This window comes from Podarcis raffonei, chromosome 2, assembly GCF_027172205.1.
Source record: "Podarcis raffonei isolate rPodRaf1 chromosome 2, rPodRaf1.pri, whole genome shotgun sequence".
Lineage (NCBI taxonomy): Eukaryota > Metazoa > Chordata > Lepidosauria > Squamata > Lacertidae > Podarcis > Podarcis raffonei.
This window is the reverse complement of record NC_070603.1, coordinates 32564326-32583273: the sequence shown is the minus strand read 5'-3', so window position 1 is coordinate 32583273 and position 18948 is coordinate 32564326. Positions and strand designations below refer to the sequence as shown.

The 18948-nt window shown below is 41.7% G+C and overlaps 1 protein-coding gene across 1 annotated transcript in view; it reads left to right on the top strand.

Annotated features, from left to right (window-relative positions):
- The window catches only part of FASN (fatty acid synthase), a 60440-nt gene extending 43566 nt beyond the window's left edge, over positions 1–16874 (top strand). Inside the window, exons 28-43 of the mRNA XM_053375648.1 lie at positions 34–184; positions 588–766; positions 1106–1225; positions 1362–1484; positions 1871–2094; positions 3572–3770; positions 4163–4314; positions 5234–5325; positions 5452–5603; positions 5796–6038; positions 11331–11519; positions 12422–12643; positions 13539–13759; positions 14148–14246; positions 14363–14614; positions 15183–16874. Of these exons, the coding sequence (XP_053231623.1) occupies positions 34–184; positions 588–766; positions 1106–1225; positions 1362–1484; positions 1871–2094; positions 3572–3770; positions 4163–4314; positions 5234–5325; positions 5452–5603; positions 5796–6038; positions 11331–11519; positions 12422–12643; positions 13539–13759; positions 14148–14246; positions 14363–14614; positions 15183–15320 (2756 nt within the window). The 3' untranslated portion in view covers positions 15321–16874. The remainder of the gene's footprint in view (positions 1–33; positions 185–587; positions 767–1105; positions 1226–1361; positions 1485–1870; positions 2095–3571; positions 3771–4162; positions 4315–5233; positions 5326–5451; positions 5604–5795; positions 6039–11330; positions 11520–12421; positions 12644–13538; positions 13760–14147; positions 14247–14362; positions 14615–15182) is intronic.
- The last annotated feature ends 2074 nt before the right edge of the window (positions 16875–18948 follow it).

The window sequence follows — 18948 nt, the reverse complement described above, 5'->3', positions numbered from 1 at the left end:
GTAGCTTCATGGGATCATTCCATTCTTTTTCAGGAAACTGGACATTGCAGCAATGCATGTTGGGAATGGAATTCTCAGGACGTGACCCTGCAGGGAAAAAAGTGATGGGATTGCTACCAGCTAAAGGACTGGCTACAGTGGTCGACTCTGACAAGAGGTTTCTGTGGGAGGTTCCACAAAACTGGTAGGCTAGTTTACATTTTCTTTCTTGTGGGGGCTAGGTAACATACACTCTGTCTGATCTGAGGACCTTTTAAAAGCAAACTGGGATTTAATGTAAATAATGCATCGTTAGAAACAGAACTATCTTGTGGTGGTTGGGGTTTTTTTAGTAGTATAACTGTTTTGAATTCATTGGCTAGTACTCTATGACAGAGATGCTGTTAGACTGCAACTCCCATTAGTCCCAGCCAGCATAACCCAGTGGTCAGGGATGATGCAAAATATAGTGCAGCTTCCCCATTTATTCCCTAGGATCTTGCGTGTTCACCCTCCCTCTTCCCTCTGTAAAAAGAGTTGTGAGAGATGATAACTGGCTAAGAAAATATATGTTGATACCTGAGAAAGGCCTCTTTCCTTTTCTTCAGGACTCTAGAAGAGGCAGCCTCTGTTCCTGTGGTATATGCTACTGCTTACTATTCCTTGGTGGTTCGGGGCGGCATGAAGAAGGGCGAGACTGTGCTCATTCATTCTGGCTCAGGTGGTGTGGGCCAAGCAGCCATTGCTATTGCCCTCAGCATGGGCTGCCGTGTCTTTACTACTGTGGGTAAGTAGAGACGCTCTTTTTCTAGTCACCCTGGGCCTTATTGTCCTTGTTTTGTGCCTTTACTGATCATTCTGACACTCAGCTGGAACAAGGCATTCATGTTCGGAGGTTGTTTTTTTATTTATTTTTTTGAAGCAATGCCTATATTTTATTCCACAGAGATAAACATGGAGGGAGTGATTAAGAAGAATTTTCCTGGTTATTTCATTCTTTTTTGTGGGGGACAGTGAAGCATTAAACAATCAGCTCAATTCCTCTTTAGTGTTGGCCTCTACAGAAGAAAGTTGCCTGCAAGGCACTCGAGCTTACAAAAACAAAATGCTTATTGTCTGATTTCAGGCACTAAAGAGAAACGTGAATATCTCCAAAAAAGATTCCCACAACTTGATGCGAATAGCTTTGCCAGCTCTAGAAATACCTCATTCGAGCAACATGTCCTGAAAACCACCAATGGTAGAGGTAATAAAGCCTTTTCCAGGGCTTAAGATTTAATTAGAAGTTGGGTGTGTGTCCATAAATGTGGATTGCTTAGTAGGAAGACAGGGCAGCATGAATCCTGTGCAGTGCTGGAATGTTATATTGTTCCTATTTGCAGGTGTCGACTTGGTATTGAACTCCTTATCAGAAGAGAAGCTCCAGGCCAGTCTGCGTTGCCTTGCTCAACATGGACGCTTCTTGGAAATAGGCAAATATGACCTGTCCAACAACACACCGCTTGGTAAGATTTCACTCAGATTTTTATTTTTATTTTATGAGTATGGTCATTCAGAGAAACAAAACCACGTTACAATCTTCATTGGCCCCCAAACCACTTCCTGAGCCTAGCTTTCTCCCTAAACATCTTGTTCCTAGCATTATAATAACATGATGCGTGTCTCTAATACATTTTGCAATGAATCTGTGTGGCTGGTGTTTCTGTGGAACCTCTCTTAAGCCTTGCTCATGTAATCCAGTAGTTCTTACTCCCAAAAATAGCAGTTTCGTTTCAAAGGCTTCTGTTTCTGTTTGTGCCACTGGTATGTGAATTGTTTTTAATATTCAAATGGAATTTGATAGTTGTGAAGACCATATGTAAAGCCCATAAACCTGTGTTGCTCCCCGTAGGAATGGCCCTTTTCTTGAAGAACGTGGCTTTCCATGGGATCCTTTTAGATGCCATTTTTGAGGAGGGAAACAAAGACTGGGAAATAGTGTCCGACTTGCTGACAAAGGGCATAAGAGACAGTGTGGTGAAACCTCTACGGACCACTGCTTTCAACAGAGAAGAGGTAGAAGCTGCCTTCAGATACATGGCACAAGGAAAACACATTGGAAAAGTTGTGATCAAGGTATGGTTGGTAGATCTAAAGACTGCATTTGTGACCCAAGTGTGTGCAAACTGTGCTGATCAGCTATGAGTGGTGATAGTAAGGCCTAGGAGTGAGAGAGGGAAATTCACTGAGAGGTGGTGTTAACACTATTTATTATTATTTTTTATTAAATTTGTATACCACCCTATATTCACAGGTCTCAGGGTGGTTACAACATAAAATTAAAATATAAAGAGACAAAATACATAACAGCAACAACAACCCAGTAATACACCCCCCCTCCTCCCCAGCATATTTTAAAAAGGGCATTGTATGTTAATCAGCCAAAGGCCTGGTTAAAGAGGGAATGGTTTTGCCTGGCGCCTAAAGGTGTTTAATGAAGGCCTTTTTTCACGGGTTTTTAAACAACTAGTATTTTTTATGTGCTACATTTAAACCCCACTTTTCCACTTTTTCTGGAGGCAGCTAATAATTTTTGAAAATCCACAGCAATAACCAAACAAGATAACAAAATTTTGGGTTAAAACTCCAGAGAGAAATAAGATTTTTAAAAAGACATGTAAATGAAATTTAAAATGCAGATTAAAACACAGAGCAGTTGAAAACAAATTGGCTCAGAAGGCCAAAGGCCTGTTTAAATGAAGAATCTTTTTGCTGCCAGTGGAAGGTCATTCACTAGTGAGCTGGTTGATCCTTACTACCAGGGCACCTCAAAAGTGTGGATTAAGTTTATTCTGATTTAGCTGGAGCTGCATCTGTTGGCGCCTTTACTGACGATATATGGGAATCAGTATAGGACCCACTGTGGGGAATGTGTGAGCAGTTCTAACCCCAACACTTTGAAGAGGGATTGTTTGTTGTTCTCACTGAAACGCAGTGCTTTTTTTCTAAAGAAAATGTTTAGGGTTATTCCCATTTTCCTACTCATATTGAAATACTGGCCCTCAATGAGGCCAAACTTAGATGTGGGGAGGGGACAGAAATCTGAGGATGTCCCTGCTTTTCACTAGACAGAGCTATTCAGCCCTTGCCTTTTCCCACCTTCTGCTTGGCCCAAAGAGGATTGCATGACTAGCTAAACCCAGGGGTCAGCAAACTTTTTCAGCAGGGGGCCGGTCCACTGTCCCTCAGACCTTGTGGGGGGCCGGACTATATTTTGAAAAAAATTTGAACGAATTCCTATGCGCCACAAATAACCCAGAGATGCATTTTAAATAAAAGGACACATTCTACTCATATAAAAACACGCTGATTCCTGGACCGTCCATGGGCCAGATTTAGAAGGCGATTGGGCTGGATCCAGCCCCCAGGCCTTAGTTTGCCTACCCATGAGCTAAAGCATTTAGCACCTGCATCCACTTTATTTATCATTTGCTTCTTGCATGGGATATCCTTTGCCAGCAGAGCATAAACCAAGGCTATAAAAACAAAGAGCATGCTTCAGTTTTTCTGTAGATTATTGTTTTTCATGAACTGTCTGCGCTATCATTTGCAGGTCCACGAAGAAGAGAAATGTTCCACAAAGGAAGCTAAGCAAACCCAGCTCTCTGCCATATCCAGGACTTCTTGCCCACCAAATAAGACGTACATTATCACAGGAGGCCTTGGGGGATTTGGGTTGGAGTTGGCTCAGTGGCTGATTGAAAGAGGAGCAAAGAAGCTTGTGCTAACATCTCGTTCCGGCATCCGAACTGGTGAGTTGATAATGAAAAGCATTTGAAAGGAAAGATTTGAGTTTGTGAGCAGTAGTCAAGAAATTGGGTCAGTTCATGATGTTGAAGAACAATGGTTGCAGGCTTTTTTTTATAAAAAAGGTGGGGAAATTATGTGGGGTGAGGTTGGGGAGAGAACCTGAAATGGAGTTGTGAAGCATCTAGGTTTAGCATAAGAAATTCACAATATATATAGGAGCAAATGCACTTGTTCATCTTTAAACAAAAGACAACGATTAATCCCATTATTAAGAAAGAAGGGGAAAATACTGACCAGAAAGTGAAGCAATGCGAGACTTCTGAGAAGAATAATTGCAATGAGAAGTATATCCAGTGCCCAGTGATTCTCATTTCTAGATTTTCACGATTTGCAGGTTATCAGGCTAAGCGTATCCAAGAATGGAAACAGTTGGGTGTCCAAGTTCTCGTGTCAACCAGTGATGTCGGGACTCTTGAAGGGGCACAACACTTAATACAAGAAGCTTCTCAGCTTGGACCAGTTGGGGGCATCTTCAACTTGGCTATGGTGAGTGGCTCAAGATCAACATGGCTGTGATAGCTTCTTATCTGCTGTTTGCTTTGGCTGGGCCACGTTAACAGGCAACAATTCTGATTAGCTTTCTTCTGCAGTGTGTTCTGGAAAGATCTAGACTCTAGAACAACCTTCCTGGTGGTCCCCATATATCATTGGACTCCAGCTCCCATTAAGCCCAGCCAGCATAGCCTGTGGTTAGGGCTGTTATAGTCTAAAACATCTGAAGGGCACCAGGTTGGGGAAGGCTGGTCATGAAGACAGAAAACTATCGCTCCATTGCTCCACGTTTGTTGTCGTTTAGTCAAAAGAGGAAAGTCATACTGAGGTGCTAGGGTTATGCTTATGATATAGGAGAAGCAGCAGCCACCAAATGGAATGTTACCCTTCATTTTGTAGTCAGCAGAAAAACTTGAAGGGCAGGGGTGAGGTTTCCTAGTAAATTCGAGGAGGGGCATGTTCTATTAGTTGTTAATGTTGTACATGTGTAAAAGAAGCAATGCATGAGGAGAACTTATCTGACCCTCATCAGGAAGAATCACTAATTTATATTTCAAAAATATCTTAGCTAGATTTCTTAGGACCAAACTAGACTTGACTTTAAATGTATGCTTGTTTTTTTTAAAAAAATATATAAAGAGCACACACTGGAGGGCAAATATTGTGTGAGAGTTTAACCATACCATCCCTAGCTGCAGAACTACTAATTATCATCCCCCTCCCTCTGCAACGGCTACCATTTGCGTTTTTAGACATGCAATTTAAATTTACAACAGTACATCCAGGTTGGCCCTTTGTCCAGAATTTGCTATTCTGTTTCCATATTTGTTTTGAAAAGGAAAGTGTGATTTGTAACTTGACTTGACGGAGTGGGGGACAAATGTGAAAAACACTAATTCCTGGTTTCCTATAGGTCTTGAAAGATGCTATGCTGGAAAATCAGACACCAGAACTTTTCCAGGAAGTCAACAAACCCAAATATTCAGGGACACTTAACCTGGACCAGTGAGTAGCATGTGAAGACTGAATATTAACAACTGTTCTGCTTGATGATACTTAAGATGAGGGAGAGAGGAATCTTCATGAAAACGAGTAACAAATCATCTTCCTCTGTGATGTTTTCCCCCCTAGAGTAACCCGTCAAAAGTGCCCAGAGCTGGACCATTTTGTCGTTTTCTCTTCGGTAAGCTGTGGAAGAGGAAATGCCGGGCAGAGCAATTATGGTTTTGCCAACTCCACCATGGAGCGCATCTGTGAACAGCGACGGCATGATGGGCTTCCAGGTAACAGCATAGTCCCTCCAACCCTGAGGAATCTCTTTTTGAAAGTAAAAGGCAAAAAACGATTTTCGCAGAACTAGGCATATGCCGCCTGATGCCTTTTGTGCACCACCAAGTCTGTTTCTGTCTGCTTGCTCTATTTTGTTTTGTCATATGCTCTATAAACACCACCATGCGTTCTGTCTTCTTTTCCAGCCCTGGCAGTACAGTGGGGCGCTATTGGTGACGTGGGTGTCGTCTTGGAGACAATGGGCACCAATGATACTGTGGTTGGAGGGACTCTGCCACAGAGGCTCAGCTCATGCTTGGAAGTTCTGGATCACTTCCTCAACCAGCCTCAGCCTGTCATGTCCAGTTTCGTCCTGGCAGAAAAAGTCTTGGCAAAAAGTGATGGGGCCGGCCAGAAAGACCTCGTGGATGCTGTTGCTCACATTCTCGGTAAATATCACTCTGGATAATTGCAGCAAGTCTGTGATGTTGTCTTCGTTGAAAACCTCCAGTAGTTAGCATAAAACAACTATCCCGGTGTGAAATGAATTAACAGCTTGGGCTAGCTATGGTGCTTGTAATGAATCTGCCCAGGAAATTTGCTACACTGTGTAGCTGACAGGATTTTTACAGTATTTTATTATAGTTCATGGTAGGGCTGCCATATGTCCATGTTTTCCCTGACATACCCTGGATTTGTCTGTTGGAAATTACAGGAAATCACGAAAATGTCCAGGAAAACACGGATGTGTGGCAACCCATGTAGGAACTATCATTTTTTTTTTGAGAATTTCAACAACTTTGCCAAAAAAGCTGGACGGCTTTTGTGTCCGGATGTTCACTTTCTGGAATATGGCAACTCTAGGTTCACAGCCACAGTTTTATAATGGTGGCCCCATACACCCTTTGTGTAGATATGCAGGAATTGTGTGTGTGTGAGAGAGAGAGAGAGAGAGGGGGGGGGGCACACCAAAACAGCAGAAGCATCAGTTGAGACCTTTTCTTCCCCTCAGAGCTTCTGAAGTAGTTGCAAGAATACCAGCCAAAGAGAACCATTTTGAAATCTGATTAATTTATGCAGATTTAAAGTTGCCCTCTTTACAACTCCTGTGGTTTGTTTCTCACACAATCCATTGCTGTTACTTCAGGATTGTATTGTGCTACTTGCACTGCAACATCTCTCCTGGCCTGATTACTGCCTGCTATACTTTTTAATACTAGAAGACAATCAGCCCTATTGTTCCCTGGGGATGATTTCACAGAACTGGGTTGCTCTTGAAAAGTTGTGCCATGTGTAGGCTTTCGTAGGAGGAAAACAGTGCATTGCAAGTGGATGCAAGGAGGATTAGGTGTGGGAGAAAATATGGCCAGAGGTTTGCACAGGAGTGGGTTTTAAAGGTGTGGAACTGTCACCTCCCTCACTTTTGAAACTTGGAAGAGAGAGAGAACATAACAGAGAACAAAAGTGGGACAAGGCACAGACTTGGGAAAGCATAAGTGAGACAATTAGAGAGTGGGGACCAGAATATGGAAACGCTTAGCAGGAACTTACATGTGAAAAAAGGGACGCGGGTGGCGCTGTGGGTTAAACCACAGAGCCTAAGACTTGCCAATCAGAAAGTTGGCAGTTCGAATCCCTGCAAAGGGGTGAGCTCCCATTGCTCAGGCCCTGCTCCTGCCAACCTAGCAGTTCAAAAGCATGTCAAAGTACAAGTAGATATATAGGTACCGCTCTGGCGGGAAGGTAAACGACGTTTCCGTGCGCTGCTCTGGTTCGCCAGAAGCGGCTTAGTCATGCTGGCCACATGACTCGGAAGCTGTACGCCGGCTCCCTTGGCCAATAAAGCGGGATGAGCGCCACAACTCCAGAGTCGGCCATGACAGGACCTAATGGTCAGGGGTCCCTTTACCTTTACCTTTACATGTGAAAAAAAGGAATAGTTTCCAGTTCAATTTCCAGTGTTAAGGCTGTCAATGCCACTGTTTATGTGACCTCATCCATGTGCAAGAGGATGGCCTCAGCAGGCTTGGGGAACCCCAAGGTTTGCAGAAGTACAAAAAATATTTGCAGGGGAGGAGGGCTTCTAACGTGTAACCTAATGAGGACGAAGTGGCCAAGGGACACCGACTGATTGTAGGAGAGGAATTGTGGAAAACAGGGAGGTGGGCTGGAAGAAAGCGCCTGCTCCACCCAGCAGTATTCTGTTGCTGGTCACATTTGTAAGAGCAATCATATCACCTGCCAATTCAGCATATTCAAGCATGTTAAACTGCCACTCTTCCTTAGTGGGCACCCCACTCAAGCTCCACCTTTGTGCCAATAAGATTCTAGCCACAGTGGTGGCATATAATAATAAATTCTCTTTTGGGGGGAGGGTGGGGACTTCTGTTGTTACCATTCCCAAGAGGCTTTTTGAGGGAATTTTCTTTTTTAATTCATTGTAAATTACTTCCCAGAATCCCCAGATCACTTTACAGGACCACCACATGTGGAAAAAAGATCCCTCTGCATTTCCAACATTTTCCTTTTCCCCTTTTTCTTTCTTTCTTTAATTGTCCATTAAGAACTGTTAGAAATAGTATGTTTATTTTTCTTCCATAGTGGTAATTTTTCTTCAATGACAATGTTTGTTTTTTGGCCATAAAAAATGTTACTTGACAAAACCTTTAAAAAGCACACAAACAAAACCGGACAACTAAATATCTTAGCACAGTTAAAAAACAACAGCTTTCCCCCCAAAATAGTTATTCTCTCATTTCTCCTTCTTCTTCTTCCACACCCCTTATATAAAAGACATTATTGCACCTTATCAGAACTACCTTTTTCCTTTTTAAACATTTTTGCTAGTTTGGCAAGTCTTAAGTACCTTCTGTGGGTCATTTTCATCATATTTTCTTTTAATGCTTAACATGCTGTAAAATTCATATTTACTGTCCATAAATTCTCCCATAGTTCATAATTAATATTATGACCCACATCCTGGGCCCACTAAATCATACTTGATTTCACAAATTCCTCTTTTGTTTACCACTTTAGCAGCAGTTTGTACATTTTTGATACTACTTTTACTTGTGTATCTAATAAATCCTTTGTAAATAGGGATTTTTGTTCTGCAAATCCGATTTTTTAACAAACTATTCTTGTCACATCATGCACGGCTTACACAAAACAGTGGGTTATTATGGGGAAGCATTTACAACCCTCCCGTTTCTCCCCACTTTCTCTGCATGCAACTGTCTCTTCCACTATGCTCCAATCCTTTCTTTGAAATAAAGACCTCCTCCCAGTGGCGGAGAAAGTGGGGGCGGCTCGCCCCGGGTGTCATCACTGGGGTGTGTGACAAAATCCCCCCTGGGTGGATCGCCGCTGCACTGATAGGGACGGGGTGCGTCGCGGGGCTCAGCAGCGGACAGGCCGTCCCTATGGGCACCACGTGTGCCCTCCCTGAGAGGCTTCCTCGACCGCTGCCTCCTCCCCCCGCTTCTCTTGTCCAAAGTCTTATATCTTTTTGGTTCCATCTGACTAACTATTCAGAATACTGCCCACTTCCTCCTACCCTCTTTCAACACTGGCTGCATTTGCACGTAATGCTAAACGAAATTCAGACAAACCGCCATTAACCTTAACTGTGCTTTCATGAAAAGGTGCTGAGTCATTTAAACGTTGGGAGATGAAATCAGCCGGCTTCAAAATGTTATATATGAAAGTGGCTGATTTTCAACAAACCATAGTTAATATTAACTGCAGTTTCAAGTTCAGATCTATTGCTAACTGTAGTTAAACTAAAACAGAAGTGGAACTTCCAGCCTTGTAGTCATGCCAAGAGAGGGTGGTTTAAACTTTGCAATTAAAGAATATTCTGCTCACCAAAGTGGCCAGCAGACTTCAAACACTGATTTCTAAACCACTGGAACATAAGATTTCAAGATAATGCTCAGCCATTTGTATATTTCACTTACATAAATACTGGCTATATAGTGTGGGAGTGTTATACAACAAATACAGATTCTCTCCCTCTGCTTTGACCTAATGTTATTGTTCACTTTTTCATATTATATTCTTATAAAAGTGTATATAACAAATTATTTAGTGTGAATTATTCTTTTTACAATAGGCGTATTGAATATAGCCTTTAATGTATGTTGATTGTTTCTAATTTAGAAAAAATACTGGTCGAGAGTTCTGATGATCATTTGTTTATTCTCATCATCATTTGATGATCTCATTCTAAAATTGCTAATTTGCTCACTTTCCCTCTGTCAACACCGTCATTATCATTCCTTCCTAACACACCAGTAATGTGGACATATATTTAAGCTCTTACTTTCTCTTGCATTGCACAAATCATTTCCCAACATTTAAATGACTCGGAACCTTCTGGATCTGCTTATTTTCTTCTTAGATAACGTAGTAAAGACCTCATTAGATCCTACTTTGATTTCCCGAAATATTCTTCTTCCATACCTGCAATACAACCATTTATTCCCTGTAGTGAATGCAAAATATACTCCTTATAGTTTTCTAGTTTTATACTGCTGCTTAAATAACTTGTGTATCCAACATCAGGCATTCTCAGTGTAGTCCCATTAAAATTAATGGACGTGACTGACTTAGGTCCACTATTTTCAGTGATTCTACTCTGAGTAGAAATGTTGGCTACCCTTTGCCACCAGTTTTAAAAGGCAAGCATTTAAAAACCAGCATCTGTCCCTTTCTTCTTTGGTGACATCCTGCTCCTCTGTCTATGCCAGGCATGGCCAAACTTGGCCCTCCAGATGTTTTGGAACTACAATTCCCATCATCCCTGACCACTGGTCCTGTTAGCTAGGGATTATGAGAGTTGTAGTCCCAAAACATCTGGAGGGCCAAGTTTGGCCATTAACCTGGTCTATGCCCATGCAGTCACATGCTTAGCCACAGGAACTCGACTCATGCACAAGGCAAGAGTGCCCTGTGAATATTTCAGGATGAATTTAGCAGACATTTATTAATTTAGTTCCCGTAACATTCATCCGTGTTCCCCGTCATTTATATTTCAGCCTCCTTGGGGCAAAGAGCATTTACCAGTTTGTAAAGCTACCATTGCTTTAAAGTTTAAACAAATATATCAGATAAAACATTGAGGAAGAGTTTGGGAACTTAGCTTAAGGTGTTGATCTAATTATTATACAGTTTGAAACAGTGCATCAAACGTGGTTAATGAAAGGGAGGAAATCATATAAAACTGAATGCCATGAAAACACAGTGCGGTATCTGAATGGAAAAATACATGGCCCTCTCTTTGCTGACCTGTTATAGGATCTTAAAGACTCATTTTTTCCGGTCAGCATTTTGTTAATTTTAGGTTACTGTTTTATCTGCTACTACTATCTTATTTACTATTTTAATGATTAATGTACTGTACTGAAAATTGTTTTTGGTTTTTCTCTTTTTTTTACTGCTTGCTTATTTACTTCTGTATTTTAAAGTGTAGCAATCATCTTGGTGAGGGTTTTTATGCTAGAGTGGGCTAAAAACCATGGCTGTCAACTTTCCCCTTTTCTTGCAAGGAATCCTATTCGGAATAAGGGAATTTCCCTTTAAAAAAGGGAAATGTTGACAGCTATGCTAAAAGCCCATTTAAATAAATACATAGCAATGTTGTGTCAGCGAGGAAAAGAGATCTGTGAAGAAATTATTGACAGTTTGGAGGGGCTTGAGCAGCAGTAAAAAAAAATAATACTTGTATTTCTTTCTCATAGGTGTCCGTGACGTAAGCAGCCTAAATGCTGACACCTCCCTGGCTGATCTGGGCCTGGATTCTTTGATGGGTGTAGAAGTGCGGCAAACCCTGGAGAGGGACTATGACATTGTCATGTCAATGAGAGATGTCAGGTTGCTTACCATTAACAAACTACGAGAATTTTCTTCAAAACCAGGGACCACAGACAGTAAGTATGTCTGGTGGGTTAAAATCTGCCCTACTTTGGGTTTGTGACACTTAAGGAAGGGGTGATGTAGGTAGGAGCTCCCTACCTACGGAGAGAAAGGGTTTTCTGGTTTCCAGGGCCAGTCTTGGCATGACATGGGTGATCCACGATTCAGAGCTCCCAAAGCAGCTAAATGGGACTGCCACTTGGATTGGGCCTAAGGAGTCTTTCAACATTTCCTCTTATGCTGTTTGCCCAATCAATACTCACCCAAAAACTGCTACTAGCTACCTGGGAGCAGGGAAGATAGATGCAACAACACCAGTGTGGTATAGTGCTTAAGAGCGGTGTACTCGTAATCTGGTGAACTGGGTTCGCTTCCCCGCTCCTCCACATGTAGCTGCTGGGTGACTTTGGGTCAGTCACACTCCTCTGAAGTCTCTTAGCCTCACTCACCTCACAGAGTGTTTGTTGTGGGGGAGGAAGGGAAAGGAGAATGTTAGCTACTTTGAGACTCCTTCGGGTAGTGATAAAGCGGGGTATCAAATCCAAACTCTTCTTCTCTTCTTCTTTATTTTATTGCAGAAGCAACAGAGAATGAGTACTTGTTTCTTTTTCTATGTAGTCAACATATAGTCTAGAACTATTGCGTATTGTTTTCCCTGAGGATAACTTATGGAGAAACCGGTTTAATTCCAAAAAATAAAAGCTCAATGCACAATTGATTCTGCATTAGAAAACAGATACTGTATAGGCGGTCCTGGTAATGGGGGGTTTACCCACACCTGCCCAATGATATTCTGGGTATGCCAAGTGATACTAGTCCCAAAACCAACCTACAATCTGCTCTTATATTATCTTATGAGACTGAATGTGGCATTAACTGGTTCATAATCTGTTTCTGTAACTTGCTTTTTTTTAAGCATCATCCCATGAGAAAAAAGGCAGTCAAGCAGAGCAACCCAGATTGGACTTTAACAACCTGTTGGTTAATCCAGATGGACCAACTGTCTTGCAACTGAATGAGGTGAAAAGCACGGAGCCGCCTCTCTTCCTCATTCACCCTATTGAGGGATCTCTCTCTGTTTTCAACAACCTTGTCTCTAAACTACGTATACAAGCCTATGGACTTCAGTGCACAAAAGGTAGTTATTGTCTAATCCAGAGGTCATCCTTGTCAATGTAGCTGGGATCAATTTACATCTTTCACAAACATTCCAATTTGCTGAATACAAGCATATTTTGTCCGTGTGTGTGTACATGGGGAAGTCTCCATGCCATAAGAGAGGTATATGGTGATAATTTACCACTGGAATAAGGATTCCTTTGGGACAAAACACTTATTCCTTTAATTTGGGGAGGGGAGCACCAAGTCAAAATGGTATATTTTAAAGCGGTCCTTCCCCAGCTTGGTGTCCTCCAGATGGTTTTAACCACAAGGCCCATTAGAGCCAGCCAGCAGGACAAATGGTTACGGATGATGGGATTTGTAGTCCAAAATATCTGGAAGGCGCCAGGTTGATGAAGTCTGCTTTAAAACATAGAAAGGGTTCCAGAAAGAGTGGAGGCTGAAATTAGCCATGATGGTTGATTATGAGTCTGTTCCTCAATGTAGGCAGAATCCAGATGTCTTCATTGCATTTAGCATGTAGTAAATTACAGAATTAAGATTTCTACAACTATATAGAGTAGGTTTCCCCCCCTAAACCTTGAGGTTAACTTTCACTTGAAAACATACATGCACATACAAGCACAAGTATATATATTATAAGGCTCTTAATAGAAAAAATGTTACAAAAAGTAAGCATTTGCTGCCAGAGGCTCAGAAATAAACAAGTCCAGACTGAACATCTCTGCTGTTCATGACAAAAATTATCCATATTCTAAAAAAGTAACAATTTTGAAACGGTAGAAACTTGTCTAATTTATTTCAGTTCCACAGTTTGGAGTTTTGGCTCTTTAGAGCAACGTTCTAAAGATTGTGACCATGATCATCCATAGCCTGATTCTTCTCCTCATTTTACCTCTTCTCACTACTAGCTGCTCCTGTGGACAGTATACAGAGCCTGGCATCCTATTACATTGACTGCATTAAAAAAGTGCAGCCAGAAGGCCCCTATCGGATTTCTGGATATTCCTTTGGTGCCTGTGTTGCTTTTGAAATGTGTCGTCAGCTTGAAGCTCAGCAGAATCCCTCCCATTTACCCAACAGCCTGTTCCTGCTTGATGGTTCTCACTCCTATGTAGCAGCACATACTCAGGTAAGAGACCAATCCAGCTACAAGAGCCACTTGGAAAAGATTACACTTCCATGTAGGAATAGCACGCAACCATGTATTTTGTTGCATGTGCACATATGTGAATTGCCTGCCATTTCCTGTTGAATCAATTTCTGTAATGCAAGCTGGAGACCAAACTGAGATCCCACTGGATATTAGTGGGAGAAAGAGGGAGCTCCACACTGATAGAGTGACACTGCTGTCGCTCAGCAAGCAGAGGCTGGTGGAAGCAGGCAGGGCTGGGAAAATCTAACCCGCCTTCTCTGAGCCTGGCACAAAGGGGTTTGGGCTTGTGCCTTTGCTAAAATTCAATTCTGTGTCTAAGATTATTTTAACATGAATTTTCTGGTGCTCCGTCCTTTCCCGCCAGAGCTACAGAGCCAAGCTAACTCCAGGAAACGAGGCTGAAGCAGAAACCGAAGCATTGTGTGCCTTTGTTCAGCAGTTCACTGGCATGGAATACAATAAGGTAATGCTCTTTGGCACCGTTCACAGCTGGGGTGGGGGGAGCACATTTTGCTCACAACAGTTTCACTCTAGAAACTGCACCTTGTAGTAAAGCTTTCCTGTTTGTACCGTTTGCAGTTGCTGGAGATTCTTCTACCCCTACCAGATCTGGAAGCTCGTATAAACGCGTCTGTTGATCTGATAACTCAAAATCACAGAGACCTCAGCCACGAGGCCCTTATCTTTGCTGCTGCTTCCTTTTACAAGAAACTGAAGGCAGGAGACAAGTATGTGCCTCAGAGCAAGTATCATGGCAACGTGATGCTACTGAAAGCAAAGACCCACAATGAGTACGGAGAAGGTCTTGGAGGAGACTACAAGCTCTCAGAGGTTAGTAACATTAACAGAAGAAACCGGAAGGTTTTCTGTAGATTTTCACCCACCACAGCCCTTAAAGTAACATAGGTTGCAGTCCATCATCTAGTTATGTGTGCTTTTAAGTCCCATTGAAACCAACAAAACTAGCTTGCTTGATGGTTTGCAGCCATCTTCTAAACATCTCTGCCCCTCACTGAAAACTGAAGTGCTCCAAAAGTCAAAGCTTAACAGCTCATAATGTAGAGCTCAAATGCTTGATGCAGCTCCTTATCTTTACTTTCTGCAAGTATTTTTCTGACCCTACAAAGCAGGAGCAGGAGCAGCAGCAGCAGCAGGAGCTGAATATTTAGTTTGCTAGGTTATGGAATGATTATCCTAAAAGAAAAAGGTCTTAGGCCTTGCTTGACATGTCTTTGGCTGTGATTGATTTAAAGAAGATGAAGAAAATGTGGAAAGTAGTGAAAAGAAGAAAAGGGTCATTAGGAGTTCCTTCTCATTCTCATGGCAAGGCAGAAGGTGTATGAAACTAAAAAAGTGTGTGTGTTTGATGTTCTCTTTTATATCTTTGTGCCCTGTGCAGGTCTGTGATGGGAAAGTATTTGTCCACATTGTTGAAGGGGACCATCGCACGATCCTGGAAGGAAATGGTGTCGAGTCAATTACTGGGATCATCCATAGCTCGTTGGCAGAACCTCGGGACAGTGTTCGAGAAGGCTAGATACTTGAGAAACTTTACTGTCATTGCTAGAGAGAATTCAAAGCTAACCCTTAGGACAACCCCAAGGAACTCTTCCTGTAATCCATCATGTCATCTGCTCCGCAGCCAAGTCTAGGATGTCCAAATGACCAGAGTCCCCCCTCCCCTCTCTCTCCAGTGCAGTGACATTATTTTTGCACTGTTGCAAGGACCTGTATCGAGGGCAATATTTTACACCATTTGCAGTACACACAAAAAAAAGAATTAGCAGCCTGTGTGTGTGTATTTTGTGCTTTGTATTGTATTGTATTGTTGTCTAGAAGTATTCCAAAGGATAAGTGAAACTGACCAAGCCTAGAGAGTAAGGAGGGAAGCTGCAACTGATTTTGGAGGCACATTTGTCTGTGAAGGAGTCAGTTCTGTAGCAGTATCAGTAAGTTAATTCCATTGAGGCTTTTTTGTAACTATTATTTCTAATCTGAAATATTCTAGGTATTTATTTTATTGTTACTTTATTAGAGGCTCTCTGTTTTAATTTGTCATTGGCTAAATGATAAGGACAAAATATTTGACTGTGGAGTATTTTTCCCCCCTGCGGCTGTTTGGTTGCCTCATTTTTACAAAATTAAAACCAAAATTGACCTTTAGAACAATGTGGTCATTTGGAATGGAATATAGATTCCTATGATAAGCACCACCTTTCTCTACAGAGAGGTGAAGCTGCTTCTGCTATGTTGCTGGTCCCATATTCAGTCTCTGATGGAAGGGAATCCAAACTTGGAGCATGTATAGCATCTTTTCCTTAGCAGAGGTTGGGGGCAACTTTAAGATAATTCCTGCATTCATCAGGAAAATGCATGGATCAGATGTATACAACTTTCTGCACCAGTGTGGTAATTTCCCCCAAATACTTTCAATCTAGCTTCTTAATTCCCCCTGCTCCATTTGCTGCTTCAAGGGTTGCTCAGACTTCATATGAGTTCTTGTTGACAAGAACCTGATTTAACCCTCCCACAGCTGAACCATCTCCCCGTCTCACCCATCCAAAAAAAGAAGTCTGCAGTACTTAATGAATATTTGCCTAAAACCCCTTTGGAAAAACAAAAACTGGAAGCAGTAAGCCTTTTCTTGCCTCATCTGTGTTGGATATGCTTGTAGAAGAATCGGAACATCTTTGCTGCAATAATGATACAGAGGAGACACATGGAGCAATCAGTATCCAGCAGGATTGTTGTGCCTCCCCAAACTGCTTTAGAATCCAGGTTCTCTGCTGGGTTATTTTAATTAGTGCTGGGGCATAGAGATTGCACACAAGTTCCATACCTGCTGGAAGCTGGTTGGCTAGGTGATCCTCTGTGGACAGGCAGCTTAGTGGCTGGTTTTAGTTTTTAATTTTAAGGAAAAATTCCTTGGAAATCTGAAATGTAAAATGAATACGTTTTCAGATCAGACCTGTTCTGTTTTGTGTGTGTGTATGTGTGTTTTCATTTTCATTTTTACATTCCTTTGGTGAAAAATCTCTGGAGTCCCCTTTCTTTGGTGGCTCTCCTGGAATTAAAGGTGACTTAAACTCTGCCATGGCTTTCCTTGACTCTTATTTCTATATTCTATGCTTATTAATTTTTACTTGCATTTTCTATTACTTTCTGGAAGCAGGGGGGCGGTGCGGGGAGAGATACATCCCCAGTTTCTTCAGGTACTATAGCTTGGTGGCTGCAAAAAGCCTTATCCAAGTTCATTGGACAGTGGCTTCCTCTTGCTTTGATGCCTCATGCATGTATAATCAAATAACCATGCTACATGACTGGGAATCATGTAGTCTCAAATGTTCCTCTTATTTCTTTCTTCTTTTGTGGTTCTAGAAGCTCATCATTCCTTCATTTCCCCATCAGTGGAACAGGGCTAACCACCATGCCAGCTGCTTTGAGAACTGCTGTTAAAAGTGCTAGTATTTACAGGAAAAATTCATCCAGGGGACACATTTGAGTAGGTTTACAGTGCAATCCTATACATTTCTATTCAGAAGTAAGTCCCACTGAGTTTAACAGGGCTTCTTCTCAAAATGTTTTTTGGATTGCAGCCTTAATAAGCCAGCATCCCTCCAGTGGAGGAGGTACGAAGACTGTTTAAACCAACTTACTTGCAGGAGCTAATCTGTGTGCCATAGGCAAGCGATCTGTAATAAACCTAAAAACTAGAGTGGAATCTTTCCAGTAGCAAGGCTAGTTCTGAATTGTTTTTACTCTTAAATCTGAAAATGTGGGATTCTCTTAGGCTGCTCTCAAAATCTTTAGGCATTACATATAACATTACCATTGTAATCCTTTATATGTATATGCTGAAGTAAGCTCCACTCTCAGGTAACTTTGCCTAGAACTGTGGCCTAAACAGCACATTTGAGCATCAAGCATTGTTTGCACTGTTCATGTTAATTCAGGGTTTCCCCAACCTTGGATCTCCAGCTGTTTTTGGACTACAATCCCCATCCCTGACCACTGGTCCTGCTAGCTAGGGATGATGAGAGTTTTAGTCCAACAACGGCTAGAAAACTAATTTGCACTCAATCCCAAATTTGGCGAGGGAGCTCCTACCCATGTAAGCACTGCTCTAACCTTCAAAAGAAAGGAATGAACATACATTAGGCGTGGTACTTGCCATTTTGACACCACCACTCCCGCCCACCCCACACATATGTGCAGTCATCCTAAATTATAGTCTAAGATGCCTCTCTTCTGAAGAGAAATGTCTATCGACAGAAATGAAATATATACTTCTGAATTAAGGCTAGGGCATGTTTTCAAGGGCTTAGGTTTGGAGTGTCCTAATTGGTTGTTTAAGCATTTCTATACTTTTCAGAACAACAAAAAGTTCTCCCAAGCACTATAAACACATTGTTTTTATTTTTTAAAATATTCAAAGTAAAAGTGAAGAAAGCATGCTTAAAGGGACAGGTTTAGTTATGTGTGCAATGGGAAGGACTGGGGGAAAGAGTGTGATTTTACAGCTCGCTCCAGATTCCTTAGCGGTGGATTCCAACATGTAAAATTTATCCCGCACTGAGTTCATGAGGATTTGCTCCCAGGTTGCTGTATAAGATTGCAGCCTAAGCCTACTTAATAGCTGAGACAGCCTTGAATCCACACTGATCATTAGTCATTATATAAAGGAGCCAATTTGCAGTAATTAAACCAGAAGGGTTTAGTGTTTTTATTATTATTATTAGAGAGCATTACTTACGGCAATTCTTAAGCAAATGTTCAGGCTGCTAGTTGTAACATTGGGATACAGAATGCATACTTGCACTGAGATGTTTGGGGGAAAGAAAGATAAAAGTTCTTGCATTATTTATTTCAAAACAAAAGCTATTAATTCAGGAATGTCTAAAGCTTTACCATGTCCCATGTAAACTTTTAAGTTGTCCCATGTTGAGTGGAGTCTGCTTAAATAAACAACTTACCGGAGTCTGTATTGCATCTTAGCTCCCATTAGTTTACTGTGATGAACATATCTGATCATATCTAGCTGTGCCAACAGCTAGCATTTGATACTACCCTTGCATGTTTTAAGTGTGTGCGTTTATTTTGCTTATACAAAATTGAGCAATGCTGCCACCTGTTGACACTGACCCAGAGAAGGAAGAGAAGAAGAG